At 46.1% G+C, this 21,629-nt stretch overlaps 4 protein-coding genes across 4 annotated transcripts; 3 read left to right on the top strand and 1 right to left on the bottom strand.

Annotated features, from left to right (window-relative positions):
* Window positions 1–3,932: 3,932 nt before the first annotated feature.
* Window positions 3,933–5,696, bottom strand: EDB91DRAFT_1086778 (uncharacterized protein; the record flags this gene model as incomplete). The annotated part of the gene is made up of 7 exons (XM_041316111.1): window positions 3,933–4,173; window positions 4,358–4,770; window positions 4,820–4,898; window positions 4,984–4,999; window positions 5,053–5,097; window positions 5,147–5,321; window positions 5,586–5,696. The coding sequence occupies 7 exons, from the start codon at window positions 5,694–5,696 to the stop codon at window positions 3,933–3,935; spliced, it is 1,080 nt and encodes a 359-aa protein (XP_041171334.1).
* Window positions 5,697–6,377: 681 nt separating this feature from the next.
* Window positions 6,378–9,884, top strand: EDB91DRAFT_1239645 (uncharacterized protein; the record flags this gene model as incomplete). The annotated part of the gene is made up of 13 exons (XM_041321885.1): window positions 6,378–6,425; window positions 6,674–6,826; window positions 6,874–6,996; window positions 7,142–7,321; window positions 7,372–7,568; window positions 7,622–7,832; window positions 7,887–8,053; window positions 8,111–8,226; window positions 8,428–8,459; window positions 8,510–8,667; window positions 8,746–9,060; window positions 9,095–9,141; window positions 9,412–9,884. The coding sequence occupies 13 exons, from the start codon at window positions 6,378–6,380 to the stop codon at window positions 9,882–9,884; spliced, it is 2,220 nt and encodes a 739-aa protein (XP_041171333.1).
* A 755-nt stretch (window positions 9,885–10,639) lies between these two features.
* Window positions 10,640–11,512, top strand: EDB91DRAFT_1086776 (uncharacterized protein; the record flags this gene model as incomplete). Its single annotated transcript, XM_041316110.1, has 6 exons — window positions 10,640–10,751; window positions 10,807–10,985; window positions 11,090–11,123; window positions 11,172–11,241; window positions 11,303–11,332; window positions 11,392–11,512. 6 exons carry the CDS (start codon window positions 10,640–10,642, stop codon window positions 11,510–11,512), a joined length of 546 nt encoding a protein of 181 aa, XP_041171332.1.
* A 763-nt stretch (window positions 11,513–12,275) lies between these two features.
* Window positions 12,276–14,100, top strand: EDB91DRAFT_1254319 (uncharacterized protein; the record flags this gene model as incomplete). Its single annotated transcript, XM_041323800.1, has 5 exons — window positions 12,276–12,446; window positions 12,515–12,880; window positions 12,938–13,195; window positions 13,311–13,388; window positions 13,462–14,100. The coding sequence occupies 5 exons, from the start codon at window positions 12,276–12,278 to the stop codon at window positions 14,098–14,100; spliced, it is 1,512 nt and encodes a 503-aa protein (XP_041171331.1).
* Window positions 14,101–21,629: the final 7,529 nt, after the last annotated feature.

The following is a 21,629-nucleotide window of genomic DNA, read 5'->3' as shown; positions in this document are numbered from 1 at the left end:
ACTACATAGTTATCCTGATCACTGCCTCATACATAGAAGTAAATAACATATCCTGTACTTAGATATTTTTCCTCAGTCTTAATATTACTTGTCTTCTCACAGTTACATCTTGTGAGAATTCTCAGTAGGACCTTGCCTCCTCTGGACACAAGTCTCAACTTGTTGTCACCTCTGACTCTCTGACCCTCTGACCCTCCACTCCGACTTAGAGCCGTGCTCTAAGTCTTTCCCTTATACTCTGCCCCTATCAACTATTCCCCCTTGTCCCTCCACATTATCCTCCACCTTTCTGCCCCTACCAAACATTCCCCCCGCTCCTATCCACCCTCCACATCACTCCCCCCTTCTCTGCTCCACTCCTAGTCAGCCCACCACTAGTAGCCCTTACTCCCCGACCCTCAAAGTGGACCAAAGCGGACCACTCATTCTACCATCAGACAATGTCGGACCTGCTCCAAATTCGGGGCACGTACTGGGCTAAGGGCGCAGTGCAAGAGCTGAAGCCAAGCCCCGACCCCTCTGCTTCCTGAGTCGGCACGGTACCTAACAACAACCTTCAATGAGCGTATGACATCGTCAATCCTCGGATGCATTCTGACGTCGTGGTCCTTTCTGGTGAAATGAAACCCCAACATCCCTACTGGTATGCCCATGTTCTGGGCATATTTCATATGGATGTTTGCCTCAACATTGAAGGTTCAATGAAAATGCACCAGATTGAAGTTCTCTATGTTAGATGGCTCGCCCCCTTGACTAGTCACCAGTCAGGGATGAATTACACTTGACTGCCGAAGGTTGCTTCCGTTGAAGAGGCTGACTGCGATGCATTCGGATTTCTCAATCCCAGCCAGGTCATCAGAAGTGTGCATTTGATTCTGGCTTTTGCTTCTGGGTGGGGAACAAGCTCCCTTCACTATGGAAGGTCATTTGCATGTCAAAGTGATGAATTAGATGACTGGGAGGCGTACTATGTCGGCATGTAAGTGCAACAACTTCTCATCTCATTTTCTTTTACTTAAGCTGTGGACCACTCAGATTTGCGGATCGAGACATGTTCATGCATTACACACACTGTGGAATTGGGCATCCCACCATCCTGCAGTAGATGACAAGAGACTGCACTGACGCAGATTCGGCAGATGGCTCAGACTCGGCGGATGATGGAAATGATGACTGGGGGAGCAATATTCAACACTGTGGCAAAGGTGACAATGAGAAGGGTGAAGGTGATGATGACAACGGTGAAGATGGTGAGGAACCCGAGGACGAGGAGCCTGAGGATGAGAACAAGGAAGACAAAGACAAAGACAAAGATGAGGACAAAGACAATGACAATGACAATGACAATGCTGACCATTGGTCTTTCTGAATAGTCCTCCTAAGAGTTTTTTTTGCTTTGTTCCTTGTCTGAATCATCACCATTGTATCTTGGGCCTGTGTTCTTTCATTCTATAACTCACAGGCTGCCTGAAAACTGTGACACGGGCCAAACTGCACTGGCCTGGGAGGACGGCATCATGATATATCATATCTCAAGACCACTTCAACAACCTCATATTCGCGCAGAAAAATGACTTTGTTAGTGACTTTCTTATTCTCTCCATCTTGCATCACCATTGTATGTGTACATTATGATGTACACGCACCGATATGTAAAGTATCACAACTACTTTGCAACTACTAAGTAATTTAGTACATGCTGTCTGAGTCAGTCTTCAGACCATTTGCCCTTCAAATTGCTCAAACAACTCAAACCCCAGAATTAGTACTTAACGCCTTCAATGCAGAAACAAAATTATCATTTATATATTGAGTATCTGCACGCACTGCACCTTGAGAAACCTGGGAAGGAATAAGTGATGACAACTGAGAATGATCAATGTTGTTGATGCTATTGAGCTCCCATCAGGCCTTTGCTGGCCGCAACGGTGACTTGTCATGACTCTGTCATGAACCGTCAGGCCAACCAATATCTATTGACTGATGCTAAAGCTACTATTCTTCGGGGAAGTCTCGGATAACATAAGAATTGAAGCAATATTTGTGGCAACTGAGAATGATCAACAACACTGACACTAGTGAGCTTCCATCCCTTGCTGGCTACGAAGGCAGCTTGTCATGATTTTGTTATGAACCACCAGGACAATCTCTATTTGTTAACAAGCATTAAAGTCATTGTCCTGCAGAAAGTCTTGAATAATCTCTTAAACTTAAACATAAATCTTTGCAAGTGAGAATGCTCAACAACACGGACACCATTGTGCTTCCATCCCTTACTGGCTATGAAGGCAGCTTGTCACAATTTTGTTATGAACCAACAGGCCAATCTCTATTTGTTGACAAGCATTAAAGTCATTGTCCTGCGGAAAGTCTTGAATGATCACCTAATATTACACATAAATCTTTGCAAATGAAGATGCTCAACAACACGGACACCATTGTGCTCCCATCCCTTGCTGGCTGCGAAGGAAGTTTGTCACGGCTTTGTTATGAACTTCTCCCACTAGTCTATAATGGTGGCCATCCATAGCCAAGTACGAACAAGTCAAATTTCTTGTATCATACACAGTCATATTTAGCAGGAGCAGAATTATGTCCTCCTACAGTTGCCACGGCTACAATTTCAAGGACTCATGCATTTACTGATGAAGGTTACACAAGGTCACAAGCTTTGACACCTAGGCAGAACTTGGTCTGAGCAGATTTATAGCAGTCAAGGGCAGTCGGATGTAATGACCAGCATACATCAGTGAATTCATGGGTCCTAGCTGCAGCCCTCATTGGTGGGATCAAGGTATCATGACAAGACCACATTGACACCCGGAACCCCCATCATTTATACCTTTGCTGACCCCGACCTCTTCCCAATCCTCGCATCAACACCTCTTGGCAGTATGAATCAGCAGGGGTATGGGTAACATTCTCCAAAGGAGGACCAACAGACTACTAGATGAGCGCAGGAACATTGGGCAGAGGTTGGTCCGCCTGACAGGAGAGAGGCGGAAGACTACTGCGGTCAGAACCAACAATAGAAGCAGAGTGGAAAGGACTGCTCGGACAAAGTCCAAAACAGAGCGGAAATGAAGAGGACAGATGTGCGAGAGTGCTGGGCTCAAGTCTGACATGTGGGAAAGGCGCAGGAAGTTGGATGAGTGGAGGAGGCAGCCAACCTAGGGAGTCAATCCCCTAGGCCGGCAAACAAGAGCTAGCTCAAGTCCAGGGACAGAAGAACAGGACTTAGAAAAGGTAATATTCAGACTAAAGATCTACAGACAGATGTACATATGTTTATATACTTTAAATAAGTAGCATAGCATAGCAGAAGGCTATGTGCTGAGTGTACAGAATTACAAGACAGATGACTGAGACATACAAGAAAGAGGCTTGGAGAATAGTATGTATGTGACAGATCAATAATCACTTGGGTATAGGGATTACTGGTGATCAAAAGGAGGAACTATGATATCAAATGGAGGTAGGACCAGTTGAGTGGTTCCTAGTCTAGGAGTGGACCAGTGAGGCGGTCGGACAGACTAATGGTCGGGTGGACTGATACGTGAGAAACTGGAGGAACCGAGTGGGTCAAAAAAGCGGAGATGGTGGAGGGAGTAGGAATAGGATCAGGTGGACCAACAGAGCGGAGGAGCAGAGCTCCAGATAGGATCGGATGGTAGGGATATGGTGTCAGAGGAAATAGGGGTAGTGTCGGAGGAGTGGAGTGGAGTCAGGTGGAGGTAGCAGCGCTAGTCCTGCTGAGATGCACTTCATGCATTGTCGGAGAAGGAGGGATGGGGAAACAGGGAGTTGGACCAGCAGTAGGGATGTTCACAGGTGGTATTGGAGGGGCTCAGATCCGGTATATGACATGGACGATTAAAATGTATTGTATTGTATTGTAGTAAGCCTGCTAACTTTTTTCTGACATTATTGAATCAATTGTAGTGTATGTCGATGTCGCCTTGGTCATTTCCGTCTTCTTTGGTGTCCTCAGAAGGTGTGTCAGCTATTTGATTGTCTTTGTACTCATCTCCCAGGAGCTCATCCAAGGGAATTTTGATGGTTGGATGAAAGATGCTAAATGCAGTAGCGCATCCACCACTGATGCCTTTCCCATAGCTCATGGGGTTTGTCAGGGTGGGAGTGGAATAGAGGGCAGTAGGCCTGGAGGAAGTACTGAAAATGGAAGAGGATATAATACTCAAACTCCGCTGGCAATTCCTGCCAGTACTAATAATGTGTGTGAGCAAAATTTGATAACTAGTATTCTGTACAGCTTCTAGGCTCATGGTAGGGGGGAATAATGACAACACAAGGTGGCACTGTCTGAACTTCATCAAACCACTAGCCAATGAAGTACCTTTCATTTTCGGGCATAGTGTCTGCAGTGTGCCATTGAGAGAATTCTAAGTCTTCACCAAAATCATACCCTGCAGGCATGTGTGCTGAGAGTAGTCTGGGATTTATAGTACCAGGTGGGAAAGTGACTATAAACGGCTGCATAGCCATCAACACCTTATGCAGGGTCGAAGGTGGGGCAATATCAGCTCTTGGTAGGGTTAACCCCTCCAGGGATGAAGGGATGAAGATGGGTGTGAAGTAGTAGCCTTCTGTCTGGGGCTGGTCATGGTGACTTTGCCCCGACATCCATGAAAGCAAGCTGGTGGCCCATGCATGCTGTAGTGCCTTAAGGACTATTTCTGAGTCCTCTGCAGTAACAAGATTGTCTACTGCTTGCACAGTGACATCCAGACCCAATGCACCATGGAGAATCTTTCTAAAAAAGTGTAAGCACCCTGTATCCAGCTAGCCAGTTACTCACAGGCCTCATTTGTGCAGATCTAGCAAATGTGCTGCCAATGCCAGCCCGTGGATGGGAGATGCCAGTGCCAGCAGCAGTGCTTTGTGGACAGCATCCTGATAGTTGGCATGCAGATCAGTGCCAAAGTGCATTGGGTTACCCGATTTTGTAGTTTTTCTGCTTACAGTGTGTAGGAGAAGACTATGCAGAAGGAAATTAACAAACACTGGCTAGAATATACGTCAGTGACTCACTGCATCTGCCAACTGTGCTAACATCTGAGTAGGGGTGGTCTGTAGCTGGTTTCGCATGTCTTCATCTCAGAGTGGCATGAATTTGGAACAGTACCAGTGGGCTGAGTATGTTTGTTCCACCCCTGGATTTGCAAACAGAATGATGAAGACCGAGGTGTCTGTGATCTCGCGACCATGAAGGTAACAGGTGAAGGGTATCCTTGGGTCAAGTACTTCATCTTGGCAGTTTTCCATATCTCTTTGGAGGTCCAGGGGGGAAGCATTGGGATCTGATGGTTGAAGGTTGTGACAATGTCAGAAATTTCCCACCTGCATTACAATGACTGATGATTGAGATAAGGTTTGAATTGAACATTGTAATGCACGTGACCTGATTGCAACACAGCTCAACGCTTTACAAATGCACCCGTAGATATGATAAGATTGATATGAATTGCATCATCTTATTCTAATAATATATACAGTCATTGCCTGGACCAACGTTGCTGCGCAATTTGTTCTGAACCATATCAAGTACATCTCTCAGTACTTACATTGTTCTTGCCGTAGACGATAATGTCCCTTTCTGATCTGATCAGTCTAAGCTCAACAACTTGCAACACCAGCTCTGGAAAAGTCTGACAACTCACTGGCCCATTGATCATGTCAAGAGTCCTCGCAGGAGGATCATAGGTCTTCGAACAGCTCCAACTTTTTCACGCCATGCTGCATCTACAACAGGGCCATCATAATCTACTCACCACACGAGCTTCCATTATCTGGCGAGGATTCCTGGTGACTCATTAATATCATCCGATTCAGAGTCCACGTGTCGTGCTTATCATGACACAGTCCACACATTGCAATCGCATGTCAACTCCATTTTCTGCCACTGATTCAGACGTCTCTTGTATTACCCCCACTGTACTCTATCTGGATAACACCTCGAAGTCTTGTCAGCACCACACAGCACCACCGCAGCATGTCTGCACATCTACAATACATACAAGATGAAAAACGGCAAGTTTGTCATACCTGCGGACACAGTTTCAAGCCGAAAGGCTTCAACAGTCATCAAAGAGCCTGCGAGCAACGTGCAAGAGAGTCTGAAGAAGATGCAGAGCAATGGGCTTCAATCCCGCATGTACAAGGTCCGCAGGTTGATCTTATGCTTAGACTATTAGTACAATTCTACTAACATAACACCAATTTTACAGCAGCTGCTGTGCCAGCCCTGTCCGTACGAGCTGCGCATGGCGATGGTGAGTTTTATATCTTGACTTGGGCATTTTAGATCAACTGATAACCTGCAATATGACAAGCCTGGATTGAGCAGGACTACAACCATGATCACGATAATGGCCATTATAACACCAATGTTGACATGTCATCAGGTAAGTTTCCATCAGTCAAGCATTATTTGGTGTCTTGACCATTATGTTTATTAGATCGCTCTGACTCGGAGCCTGACGTCGATGTCCCTGGACTTGCTATCAACGATATCCACACTGAATTTCACCCACATGCGAGGATCGCACCACGCATCGAAGCGTTCACTGATTTCACCCGACACCACAATTACGAGCCACCCCACCTGGAACACCAGCCCTGGCTTCCATTTTCATGTTGACTTGACTTTGAGGTTGCCGAATTGGCACACGAGGCCGCACTCACCCATGAGCAAACAACACGCCTTATCCACTTGGTTCAATGCAGTAAGAGCAAAGTTTTCACGCTTAAAAATTATGCCGATGTTAGGAATACTTGGGAAGCGGCGTCTCATCGATTTACACCGGTAAGTCATGTCTTTATTTGCTCTCATACACTATCTGATTCATCTAGTTTGAAAAGGATACTGTTGTAGTTCTGCTCGACAGTACAGACAAGGAATACACAGTTTACTTTTGCCCCCTTTGGGATTGGGTGATTGATATTCTGCGACATCCCATCATCGGCCCGCATTGCGTTTTTGATGCCCAATGGTTATCAAAATTCGATGGAGACACGTTCATCAGGTTCATCGATGAACCATGAACGGCGGATGTGTTCTGGGACTGCCAGGTAACTATTTCCATGTTGTACTGTGATATGGCTATTGATGTTACTATAGTCTCAGATACCTCCCGACATGAAACCATTAGCGTTTATTTTGTATGCTGACAAGTCAAAACTATCATCATTTGGTCGCGAGAAAGAATATCCCGTAATCGCTCGCCTAGCAAACCTTCCCGTCATGATCAGAAACGGAAGCGGGATGGGTGGGGGCCAGGTGGTTGGGTGGCTCCCATTGGTACGTTTCATGATCATTTTTCATATCTAGAGCTAACTGTCACGTCATAGGTCAAAGAGGACCCGAAATACAAAGGTACACCACAATTTGCCAACTTCAAAGTAGCTGTATGGCATGTGTCCATCAAGAAGGTTCTCGCATCAATTGTACCGCCTTCAATAAGTGGCCGATGGGCAAATTGTTGGGACAATATTGCAAGGCTCTTCTATACCCTGGTGTTGATACTGTCCGCAGACTATGAGGAGCAGTAGGTTTACATTTTAACTTTATTGATATGCTGTTTAACTTCTGACACTCCAGGAGTGTAATGTCACTCACTCGGGGTGTTATGAGCAACTTTCCGTGCCTGATCTGTTTGATTCCCGGAGACGAATTAGCTTCCATCATGCCTCATAACTACGCTCTTCGGACAAGCCAGGCAACAAACACCCTTTTGATTGAGGCAAGGGTGGAGCACCGTAAGGGACGACAGGAGGCAATACTTAAGAGTCAGTCAATTCATGATGTTGATGTATGATAGCATATTGTTCCACATTTCATAACCGTTTAACTTGACTACTTTTAGAATGCATTTCATGACATGAATCTGAAGACTACTGACGTGCACCGCGCACTATGCTATGACCGACTTCATGCTGTCCTTCGGGGTCTCTTCGGGGATCACATGTGGCCAGAACTACAACTACTAATTGGCCTTTTGGGATGCAACCCCACCGTGAAAATTGACCAGAAGTCATATTGAGTTAAATTCACAGCATTTTGTCTCACTTCTCGCTCTACATGTAATAGTTTTGATGCACTGCCTCGTTGGCGGAATTTGAACCATTTCGATGCTGTTATGTCTATATCATTCACCAATGGAAGTAAATACGAAGATATTTTCAAGGTAAAACTAATCTATCTAAGTGATGATGGTGCCATTTACTAACAATAGAGCTATGTACTATCGAATCAGCTGATTACATTCACGGCTCATGATGTTCTTCCAAACACTGATGAAAGTAAAGTCGCTTACCTTCTCCTTCAATGTATCCGTGCATACCTCAATGTGGACCTGTATGCAGCACTTGAGGTACAGACCACAACAACGATTGCGGGAGGATGAGAAGCCCTTAAAAAATTCTCCAAGCTAATGAATGTAAGTGATATTGGACTGTCTGAATCACCTTTTAACTATTAATCTGTTAGAAATATATCGAGAAGTCTCAAGCTATACGGCCAGACAAGAACTGGTCATTTCCGAAGAACCATCTAGCTGCCCACCTATTTGACGACATCGAGGCTAAGGGAGTGACTTGCAACTACAACACAAAGCTGAACGAGAAGTGTCACGGCCCCCTGAAGGAGTCATATCAATGACGGACTAATTTTAAGAATGTCGCACCACAGGTTTGTCATTCTATTTTCGATATCATTGGTTCTAGTTTTAATCTAGTAAGTTACATACAGATTTTACATGCAGACCATTGGTCTCTTGTTTCTGAGTTCATCAGTGGTCGAGTGGATGAACTGGATGCATACAACACTCGGATGGCCAAAGACGAGGACAATGAGAATGACCCCGATACTAATGTCCCATCCAACTTCCATATCAGATTCGGATCGAAGCAACCGAAAAAGTCTCTGGAGGCAATCGAAACACAATATATCGATAATCCCTCCTTCAGACGATTCCGCACAAAACTCAATGCATTTTTAAATTCTTTGCCCACTATTACACAGCAGGCCCAGGTGAACATGTTACCATTGGACGAAGTAAGTCCAATTTGAAAGTCGGTACTCACCCATAACTGATCCCGAGAAGATAACAGAGTTTCGATGTTAGTTGTGGTGATTGAGCACCTTATGGTGCGAGTTATTTGTCTTATGATGTTGCTTCCTCTATTGGACTCTCACTTAGCATGTGATGTGAATTCCTTACTTACTTAGGCAGTGTTTACACTTGTTTACATAGACTCGCCCATAGGTAGCAAGTCCTGTGTTGGTTGCTCTTCAGCAACTGACACTGGACTATATGTATAGTACACTCATTAGTTTACACAACACAATAGCAACTGACACTGGACTATAGTCCTGTTCACTCTCATTAGCTCACTTGTGGCTTGCTTCACTTGGTTATTATAACATTCGATTCCTCAAGGTTAACTACGAGTCGCTAGTTGACTTCCGTCAGACCACCGACTATCTCCGTTGCAGCCCAAGTTTCCATAATCTTCCCCGATATGACTGTGTCATTGTTAACACCACAGCTGGTGTCTTTTTTGCACGGCTCCTCTTCCTCTTTACGTGTGTCATTCATGACACATTCTATCCCATCGCCCTTGTACATCCAAATGATGCCATAACTGGGAGGCGTCTCCAGAAGGACAAACACCTGAAGTTTTGGCGTGTTAGATCACAACCAAGAGAAACTGCTAGTGAGTTCATACTAGCAGAATCGATCATCCGAGGAGTTGCTCTCGCTCCCGATCTTACTACAGCTGGTGACTTTCTCGTTATGGATACAGTAGACAGTGACATATTTCTGCACATGAAGCAAATGCACCTTGCAGCCAGGCATTAATCATTGTATTATTATTACTAATAGTCTGATCTTGCAATATCTCACTTTGCTTGAAAACTTCTGCGGTTCTGATTCTCGAGCAAGGTCTGATCGCTGATGTATCATTCTGTCTTTTCACACTCTCGCCCATCACCATAAGCGACTGTCATGGCAGTATACTCTCATTGGAGGTCCTCTGATCAGATCGGATGACTGTGTGTTCGTCCTGCACTCATTCACATCTGTTTGGTGCAATCTAGGTGCATCTTTTCGTTTATATATGTATGTACATCACTGACAAGCATCTTCACTCATTTCTGTGTGCTTGTGTGTGCACGTCTATGCCTATTTCGACATGTCTGTGTCTGGCATCTTGCACGATAGGTACCGCTTTTTCACGTTTATAACTAAACTATAACTGATCGTTTGTTTATGCTTCCCGCTTGTCTGCTAATTTTTGTGCTTGCCTGCACTGGTCTGCACCCCGCCTCTGCACTTGTCTCTGTGCTTTTACTCGCATTTAGTTGTTTCTGCATGCCGCCACTCGTCTGTGCTCACTCGCACACATCTGCACCTGCTGCTTCTCGCTGCCCCCTTCCTCCAAGGCTCGTGGTTTCATTGCTACCTTGTCTGTTAGCAACTCACCCCTCGACTCTGCGCCTCGACACCTGCCCTATAACATACTCCCTCTAGTGAGAGAATAAGATCGAGGGGACGAACAATCAATATTGTACAAATCTCGGCATGAAGTATGTCAAGTATTGATCTCGGTCTAGATGTGCACCGTTGACACGTTTGCTAGGATCAACACCGAACTTGGAGGTGTCAATTCGCTACCAAGGTCGGGTGCTTTGGAGAAGCTCACGAGCGCTCCATTCATTGTTATAGGTATGTATCATCTGTTTGGCCTTTGAGACTCATTGAAGGCTGGTTCATCCTGCAGGGCCAGGTGCCGATGTGGGATATCCTGCACCTGGCACGGTCAACCAGCCCTCTGCGGCTTCTCTCATCTATTTGTTTGATCGGTATTATGCTGCACACTGGCAGTCCAGGTATGAGGCAATGATATCAGTCCAGCACCACATCAAGAGAAAAATCAACGAGTTGCACTCGCTGGTTTACGTGAGTTCATTCCATCTACCACGCGCACATGCAGTTTTAGCTATCACGAGCGAGCAATCAATAAATTCAATGAGCATAACAGGGTCACACCTATGGGAATACAGAATCATGGGAAAGAGGAAATCAAGGACATCACAGGTAAGTTAGTCTGGCAATGCTTGTTTCTTTTCTAACTGTGTCTACTAGGGGCGATCGATGACATCTGGTGCAACAAAAGTTCAAAATCAGAGTTAACATTCATAGTTGTAGGTAAACGGTGAGTCTGCGATCCATTTTATACCTTTGCTTTTGTTGCTCACCAGCTGCGTGTGCTCAAGGCACCATGTCCGATTCTTCCTGAAGAACAGGTACATTGCTCAGCCACTACTGACCTCTGTATCCACTTGATTATTGAATGGATGTCTAGGAATGAAGCGGACAAGTCTAGGAACTGCTCTGCAGGATTCATCACTGACCAGGGAGTGGACAATCCTGCAGTTGGGATGGCCTCGCACCCTGTTCCGGGTGACAAGGGTGGCATTAACTGACTAACATCAACTCCCTCAAGGCCAATCTCTCACAGATCAACTTCCCAGACTATTTTGCCACATTCACGCCTCATGTCTTCTCAAGCCATGTTATTATCATGTACAAACCTTACCCGAATTCCCTGTCAGAGACTCATCAAAGAAGACGCCAGCAGATGTCATTGCAGCATATCTTGTTGTGCGAGTGTCAGTACTGGAAGATACATTGTGAACAAGGCATTCTCTGGTGAATCAAGGGTGTAAGAATGGATTTTAATCTTCAGAATGCTACTGATGTTTCATCCTGAAAGCTCTTGGACAATAACACCAGCTACTTGCTGCGTGCACGCTACTCTACCAGTCATACCGCCCTATCCGATGTGCCAAGACCAACACACCTCGTGGATGAAGGGTAATATTGCAGCACTCATCTAGCACGTATCAAGGTTTGCACATGCATTATTTGGCGTGCGTTAATACTCATTCGAAAGAACTTTGATTAGATGACGTGCTCTCATTATGTCTCAGTGGGCTTTGAATCATCAAGGTTCTGAATATATTGACAATTACACAATGGAGGAGTAAGTGTTTTGACATCTGGGTGTTTATTATGCACTCCTTACCACCACCTGCAGTTTCTATCATTACACAATGATAGTCATGGATTCGTAATGTGTCCTCCACACCCTGATACCAAGCACCGCATGCACTGACCGTCATCCAAACCATTGCATATAAATTGTAACTACTTTGGCATTGGGCACCACTGATCTTATTCCTTAGAATGTCCCAAGTAACTCAATACCGCTATGCCGACGAATCTTCATCAGCTGACGAAGCTTTGTTGTCCGATGAGGGGGTCGGGTCCACGCATGGCGTCATTCAAGGGTTGATCTCTAATCCCGTTCAACGTCAAGCCGCAACTCAACCAAGATTGTGCCATTCTAAACATGAAGTGGAGGCAAGTTTGAACTAAATAATCTTCATTCATAGCACTAATGGAAGCATTGTCGATGTCTGCAGGAGGTCAAGAATGTGCAGCTTGAAAACCAGGCGCTGAAAGAACAACTCTGCATCATGGAGGAGCAAAACAAAGTACTATCAGCCAATAAGGGTCGTCGCAAGCAGGACACTGCTGTTTCGGAAGATATTGTAGGATTCGAAGGGGAACTCAAGGTTTGCGCGAAACACTACGGTCTTATGGTCAACATGTTCCCACCACCAGCGGCCCTGCTCAAAACAACACTTCCCAACCCTCTACCGCCATTCAATACAGCTGCGCGGTATGCTACTACGGGTTTGCAGGAGCTCGCATGTCTGGCGGAATTGTACGACACGCTTCCTCAGCACCTGCACCACCTGGTGCCAATGAATCGGTTTTCGAACGTGGTAATACATTTATTTTCATAATTAAAATGCTATGACGTACTTAATGCCTATCTACAGTTTTCTAAGGCAGTATGTGCTGGTCATGCCTCCGAGCTTAACAAGCTCAGGAGTGCTGCAGGTCAGATTTTCGAACTACCCCAGCATTACTTCGCAATCTTATATGCTCGTGATGCAGAACCCAATATTCACCGACTACTCGGCATCACAGGAAAGGCTGGCGAGTTGTATCCCCTTTTGCCACCACTACTGTTTCCTGGGAACATTGCCGACCGCACTCGTAAAATGCTGTTCGGTAATTGGCAACCTATTGCTAAGGTAAGTCACTATTCACTTTAAATTTAACATCTAATCTACATTGTATTGATTATGACAGACACTGAGCTGCTGCCTTAAGGGCAGGACATCATCATCTAACAAGAGCAGATGACAGGGCGGTGCTCTGCCCAATGCAGTCAAGTGGGGTGTTACAGCAGTGACACCTGGGGCTGTGGCTTGGGCGATTGTCGCAGTAAGTCCCGAGGTTTTAATTCATCAAGCTCTGGACTGATTTAATTTCAAATGTGTGCTTCTATTAATAATAGAACATCTTTTTATTATCCCCTGACCAGGAGTTTCCCCAAGAAGGCAAAGGGAAGACCTCGCGAATCAACTATGGCATGCTCTACGCATTCTTGAAAGAACTTCTGCTCTGCGACTGGGAGAAGCCTCGCCTAAAGGGGATCATCAAACACATCAATACATTCGTTTTCGAGCGAACTTCTCGCCACTCCACTCACAATACCAAGGATTCGGCTGACGATCTTCAAGAAGAGATGCGTCTCGCTCGACTTGGATTAGCAGCAGAAGTAGAAGAGAATCTATCTGACGACGAAGATGTCCATGATGCTAATATTGACATTCTCGCTAAGAATACAGGCGCCATAACCATACACGAATCGGACGAGGTTCCTGGACCTCCTGGACCTACTCTTTCATTGACTAATGATACTGTGACATCAACACACACTGTAGCAAGTCACTGTTCTTCAATCAGCAAGCTTCAAGTCCATGATGGACCAGTTGATTCTGAGGAAATAGAGGTAGTAATCAAAGAGAGTAACAGCCAGGCCGTTGAGATGATGAAATCCAAGTCCAGTAGGGCCAAAAAGTCGAGGGTGCCAGTATCGGAAGGGGATGACGGCACCTCCCGACGGTGCGGCCGTTCAAAGAATGTCAAATAGGTATCATACTACTATCGTTGAGCCATGCCAGCTCTCTTCTGATTCAATCCTTCCATTTTCTCATAATTGTTACAGTTGTTATTTACAGTTACTACATCGACAATCTATGTATTAGCTCAGTGTCTGCTTGACAATGTTCACAACCCCTATTACAGAGGACTTTGCAATTTGCGTGACGTGATTATGTCAGCATCGCAACAAATATTAGTACATGTCTTTGTTTCTCTTTTGAACTTCGACATTTAAATTTAACCATTGAAATCATCTCCCCCAGCGCCAAGGTCCCAGTCTAAGAGCTGGTTTCGCATTGACAGGACAAGGGGCACCCTGGGTCCACTTGCAAAAAGGAATCGGTTGAATGAATCGTTCAAGGTGAGTTCACCCCTAGTAGCTCATTGTTGGGGGTATCTATCTGCATCATTTAATAACACTTAATTTAAAGGTCGTTGTGCACCGCAGAGCCGGCACTACCCGATGCCGACAAGGTGTCTCTGCACAAGCCTAAGCAGAGTAGTGGCCGTTGACTAATGCTGCTGCATCCAGTTCCCTCACCGCTTCCTCACTGCTCATTTCACAACCCTCTGGTTCCCTCGCTACTTATTCCAAGGCGTCTCTGCACAAGCCTAAGCAGAGTAGTGGCTGTTTATTACTGATGCTGCATCCAGTTCCCTTGCCGCTCTCTCACCTAGACTGTTCATTTCACATCCCTCCGTTGGTTCCCTCGCTACTTATTCCATGTACCTTGTTCCCTTCATCTCATTCTTGTGTTGATTTTTGCTGTTGCTTGACACCCTTACACAGAATGATTGTAATTTGACCGCTGTATTGTAAACTACCTACCGTGACCATAAAATCTAGTCTTGATTTGTGAAACAATCACAATGTAGTACCGCATCAATTGTAATCTACGACACAAATAAATTACAATGATTCTAACACGCAATGAAAATCTATTTTAATGACAGAACATGCTATGGGAATGACTGACACAAATCCATTCAAATGTGCAAGACAGATCACAATTATGTTGAAAAATAATTGTAACTGCGACAAAAATCATCGAAAACATGCTAGAATTGGAAATGCAATGAGCATTACAGGTGCAAATATAATTGTTACATCATCATTACAATATATATTCCAAACTGTGGCTTCTATTGCAATGGCTTGCGAATCACACGTTATATTAGGACTATTATAAAGCATCCTAATTGGTCGAAATAGATTTTTGAGATTTCCGACAAACCCATGAAAGTCTCTGATGTTTGAGCCAGTCATTTATAATTATGCGAGAGAGCCTTGAAGACCCCCACTACTACCACAGGAGTTGCTTCAATATCTGGAGCTTGCAAATCAGTTCTGCGAAGCATAGGCAGGGCATTGCTCAGTAGTATGTGCCGCATGCAAACTTGAAATTAGCCTGGCTGATGATCTCTTCAATATTTTCCATTGCGGTCTTCTTTTCCTTGAGTGTGATGTTGTGAAGCCAACCAGTTGTTGTGACAGAATTCAGAATGATCCGCCTCTTCACCCATGCAATGGCAAATTGTTCAGTCGGACTGTAGTCCTTTAACAGCCTTTTCACTACCTTAGTAGTGCTAGCCTCAGCCAAACACTGGATACTTTTGACCTCATCTGGAGATATAAAGCTGGTCGATGCCAATGATGCAGACTCAGAGTGCCTTGAACCAGAACTACCAACACCATGGATGCTAGCACTATGCAAGTATGGGATGATACAATGTGATAGGCCTGTGGGGATGGGCCACATGGCTGATAGCCATCTGGTGCAGCTCAAGGGGTCGCAGGAGTCATACTGGAAATATGATATGCCATGGCAGGCTTCAGCTCTGAGGAAGAGAGAGACAATAATTAGTTAAATACTGATCATTGATTAAACTGCGAATCACAATGGAAGAACGTACAGTCATATTGAATCTTTGACATATGTCCAAGATTTGACAAGTTAACGACATTGAGAAGCCCTTAACCAGCCTGGACTTCATCTCGTGCAAAATTACCAAAATCCTGGCCATCACTCAGGGGGGATTTCTCAAGGTGTTTCAGGGATCAGTGGAGTCGGTTAAAAATTAGGGCATGGATGTGTAATGAACTACTTAGAGTATGGAAAGCAGGACAGCCATGCTTGTTTTGTCACTGTGACATTATCCATAACAGGTAAGCACAACATGAGGACTCCGTGTACCCTATGAACCTCCTTCAATAATATATTGTACAGCTAACAATATGATGAACCAGGTATTTACCACTCATATTGTTAGTTGTGGTGATTGAGCACCTTATGGGGCAAGTCATTTGTGTTATGATGTTGCTTCCTCTATTGGACTCTCACTTAGCATGTGATGTGAATTCCTTACTTACTTAGGCAGTGTTTACACTTGTTTACATAGACTCGCCCATAGGTAGCAAGTCCTGTGTTGGTTGCTCTTTAGCAACTGACACTGGACTATAGGTATAGTACACTCATTAGTTTACACAACACAATAGCAACTGACACTGGACTATAGTCCTGTTCACTCTCATTAGCTCACTTGTGGCTTGGTTCACTTGGTTATTCTAACACATATGTCTTGTCATTGGCCTCCTCATCAGAAAACCAAGCAACCAACCCCTCCTCTTCAACAACTTGTTCAGCAGGGAGTAAAGATGTATCCGGTTCATCCTGCTCTGCAAGTGAATCCAGTCGGCGATGGTCAGTTACATCTAGTTTACAATCCATTAGAATAGAGCTTGTTTAAATTCAATTAACACACAAGACATACCAAGACCCAGTCCTCCATGTACACCGCCCATGTAGTAAGTGCCGTCAGCACACAACAACTCCCTCTGATGTTCAAGGAGCAGCAAGTTGTCTTCGTCAACATTACCATAAACTATCGGCAGCAGCAGCTGTTCGGCAAGTTGGATAGAGTGAAGCAAATCTAAGTAGATGTGCCAAGCTGATTGGCAGGTGACTGGAGGCTGACCAAGATCGTTGTAATGATGTTGAGCAGCCATGGGATGAACACCCATCTAAATACCATGACCTGAAGCACATTATCAATGTCATACCAACTGCTCACCACGCCTTCATCCAATAGTGATTCAAAACCAGGAGTAACACACCAGCGCAACTTGGTGTTAGAATAACCAAGTGAACCAAGCCACAAGTGAGCTAATGAGAGTGAACAGGATATACTATAGTCCAGTGTCAGTTGCTATTGTGTTGTGTAAACTAATGAGTGTACTATACCTATAGTCCAGTGTCAGTTGCTGAAGAGCAACCAACACAGGACTTGCTACCTATGGGCGAGTCTATGTAAACAAGTGTAAACACTGCCTAAGTAAGTAAGGAATTCACATCACATGCTAAGTGAGAGTCCAATAGAGGAAGCAACATCATAACACAAATAACTCGCACCATAAGGTGCTCAATCACCACAACTAACACTCCCCCCTGATTGTGCACCTCTACACATCTCAGCTCCCCCTCAAGCTACTCAGTCCCATCATCTGGCAGAACAACTGCACCTTGGGTCGAGCCAATGCCTTGGTCAGGATGTCGGCTGGCTGGTCAGCAGTGGGCACAAACACTGGTGCAATAATCTCCTTGTGCACCACATCTCGAAGCCAATACCAGCTGAGATCAAGCTGCTTCATCCGACCATGGTGCTCTGGGTGCTTGGCCACAGAGATGGCGCTCTGGTTGTCGATCCTAAGGACAGAGGGTGCAGTGGCAGGGAAGCCCATCTCAAACAAGAGATTTCGCATCCAGCGGATCTCCTTGCCTGCCTCAACTGCAGCCATGTACTCAGCTTCAGTGGTGGACAAGGCCACAATGCTTTGAAGCTTCGACGACCAGGAGACAGCACCAAGGCCAATCTTGACCAGGTAGCCACCAGTGGAGCGACCAGTGTCTTTGCATCCACCATGATCAGCATCAGAGAATGTGGAGAAGAGTTCGATGGAATTGGGATCAGGAGCATAGGTGATGGAGTAGTCTGCAGTGCCCTTCAGATAGCGAAGCAGGTGCTTGACAGCTTGCCAATGGGCAGGGCCAGGGTTGGAGTTGAATCGAGCTAAACAGCCAACAGTGTAGGCAATGTCTGGTCTGGTGGTGGTGGCAAGATACATCAGAGCACCCACAGCTTCAAGGTAAGGAGTGGATCGCATGTCCTGAGTCTCATCAGCAGTCTGGGGACACTGAGCACGAGTGAGTCGAAGATTGGGCTGCATGGGAGTGGAGACAGGCTTGCAATCAGCCATGCTGAAGCGATCAAGGATGTCAAGGCAGTACTGGTGCTGGGAGATGGTGATGGAGTGCTTGGAGCGATCCCTGTCAATCTTGATGCCTAGAAGCTGGGTGGTAGGGCCCAAGTCTCGAAGCTTGAAGTGCTGAGACAAGTCCTTGATGATCTGATCAATTGCAGAAGCAGACTTCGATGCAAAGGTCATGTCATCAACAAAGACAGGCAAGATGATCCTGACTTCACCCTTGACATAGATATAGATGCTGGCATCAGAGTAGGACTGGGTGAATCCAATAGACTCGAGAACAGAGCGCATTTTCTTGTTCCAGCGATTGCCACCTTGCTTGGTTCCATAGATGCTCTTCTGAAGAAGGCAGACCATCTTCTTGGGATCACCTTCAGCAAAGCCTTCAGGTTGTTCCATGTAGACGTCACAGTCCATCTCCCCATTGAGATAGGCATGTGAGATGTCGATGGAGCGAAGGTGGAGGTCATGGATGGCAGCCATAGCAAGGACAACACGAATGGTGGGCATACGCACAGTTGGAGCAAATATTTCGACATAGTCAAAGCCAGGACGCTGGTTGTAGCCCTTGGCAACAAGTCTGCCCTTGTAGCGCTCAATAGAGCCATCAGCATTGCGCTTCACCTTGAATATCCACTTGGAGCCAATGACCTTGATTCCAGCTGGTCTAGGTACGAGTTTCCAAGTCCCATTGCTGCGATGAGCATTGAGTTCCTCAAGAGCTGCTTGATTCCACTGCTCTGCATCAAGTCGAGTCAATGCCTCCCTATAAGACAATGGCTCAGGTGGAAGAGCTGGTAGACAAGGCAAGCTCAAATCCTTGAGCAAAGTCAGCATCCTCAGTCTCATCATCAACAACATCAGTTCAGCTGAGCTGGAGAGAGCTTCCACCAGTCTCTGGGAGGTTGCCTGTTGCGTCGAGGGAGTCTGGCACCAATGCCTATGGGAGATGGTGGTCTAGGAGGTGGATTGGGACGAGCTGCAGGAGGAGGAGTGACTGGATCAGGAACAGGGACGACAGGAGGGACATCAGGAACTGCTGGAGGCACCACATCTCCCCCTTGATCCAGTGACTCATCAGAACTGGACTCATCATAGTCAGAGTCAGAGTCAGAGTCATCTGAATGAGGAGGATAGTAATAGGAGGGCGCTGCTGGGGGCTCAGAGGTAGTCTTCGACTGTCTGGGAGGATGGGGAGCATTGACAGGAGGTGCTGGAGCGATGGGAGCTGGAATGGATGGACTGGATGGGCGCTTGGACAGAGGGAAGTATCTTTCATCAAAGTCAGCCCTTTCACAGATGATTGTCTTCTTGGAGGTGGGGTTGTAGAACTTCCAGCCCTTGTAGCCAGCAGGGTAGCCAATGAAGACGCACTTTTCCATGTGGGAGCCAAGTCCATCTCTCTTGTCCCTCTGGACGTGCACATAGGCAGTGCATCCCCAAACTCGAAGATGTGAGACATCAGGCTTATTACCATGCCACAGCTCATAGGGTGTAGCGCTGTCTACAGCTTCAGTAGGGCATCTGTTCCAGACATGGACCAGAGCAGCAAGACACTCGCCCCAGAAGGCCTTGGGAAGCCCAGACTCGTCCAGCATAGCAGTGAGTCGCTCAGAGAGGACTCTGTTAGCTCTCTCAGCAACCCCATTCTGCTGTGGTCTAGCAGCGAACAGTGTGCTGCCTCTCAATGCCACACTGGGTGGTGAATTCAATGAAGGCAGTTGCTCATGTACTCCCCTCCCTTGTCATCTCTGAGGATCTTTAGCTTTCGCTCTGACTGGTTCTCAGCATAGGCCTTGAATGTCTTGAAAGCCTCAAAGACATCAGACTTAGCTTTAATAGGGAGCACAAAGCGAAATCGAGAGAAGTCGTCGATGAATGTGACCCAATAGCGATAGCCAGAGAAGCTGGGGTAGGGGACCTTATGGACATCGGTGTGGACAAGCTCCAGAGGTCGAGTAGCACGCCATTGAGATGAGGGGAATGGGTTTGCATGCATCTTGCCAGCTAAGCATGGCTCACAGATGGGATCTGGCATTTTCTTTGAATCTAGCTTCAGTCCAGTGACCATGTCATGATCAATAAGCTTTTTGACACCTGCTAAGTGATGGTGGGCGAGTCTCCTGTGCCATAGATCCAAGTCCAGAGGTAGAGTGGTCGCTGCAGAGGCATATTCAGAGAGAGGGATGGTGGAGCCATCTAAGAATGCTGCATTGCTGCTGCTGATGGGTGCAACAAACAATGTGGTGCCTGCAGGACGCTGAAATGACATCTTGGTGGAGTCAATGGTGACATGGAAGCCACTGTGGCGAGTGAGGTGGAGGACAGAGAGCAGGTTGTTGCGAAGGTCAGGGACATGTAACACTCTTGAAAACTCGACAGGTCTAACGCTCTTGCCATCAATGACTGGGTTGAAGACCACAGTGCCAACACCAGCAGAGTAGACAAAGGTGTTGTCAGCTAGCTTGATAGGGATGCGATTGGGAGTGTAATTGCGAAGCCAGTGACGATGAGGGGTCATGTGGGATGTGGCACCTGTGTCTGCATTCCAGTCGACAGTAGCATCAAGTTGAAGGGGACAGATAGTGCTTGAAGGGTCAAAAGAGCGAAGACAAGCAGTGCCAGCAAACTCAATGATAGTAGAGTTGATAGGAATAGGAAAGGAAGTGGGAGAGGGCGATGCAGTGGGGTCTGTGAGACTCTGAGTCTTCCTGGAGAGCTTCTTGGTCTTCTTCCTCCTGCTACGACGCTGTCTAGAGTACAGGGAGGCAAGGGTAGACCAGATAAGCACAGGATGATCTTCAACAGCATCAATCTGGGACCTCATCTCCAATGGGCAAGCCAGATAGAGTTCCCCAGCAGCTTGGTCAGCCTTAATGTCCCATACAGCCTGTGCCTCAGGCTGTGAGTCTGCAGGACGCTTCTCAGAGCCACTGACAAGCAGCCACAAGCCCTTGGAGCGCAGGTAAGACTCCATCTCTGATCTCCAGATAAGATAGTTAGAAGAGCTGAGTTGAGTGATAGTCATGGGTGACATAGCAAGGGATCGGGTGGCAAGTAGGACGGTCTAGGATGATGCAGGACGTTCAGGGAAGCAATGGACACGACAGGGAGCGACAGGGGTGGGAGTGAGCAACAGGGGGTAGATGACCAAAAGGGGCTATGGAAAATTTCAACAAAGCCACTTGGTTGAACTCCTCAAAAGCAACACAATGGGTGTTCCAACAGTCCAAATGGTGCTCAGACACAAAGAT

This window comes from Suillus paluster, assembly GCF_016628075.1.
Source record: "Suillus paluster strain FC165 chromosome Unknown EDB91scaffold_105, whole genome shotgun sequence".
Classification (NCBI taxonomy): domain Eukaryota; kingdom Fungi; phylum Basidiomycota; class Agaricomycetes; order Boletales; family Suillaceae; genus Suillus; species Suillus paluster.
Note: the sequence above shows the minus strand (reverse complement) of the source record. Positions and strands in the feature narration are given on the sequence as shown.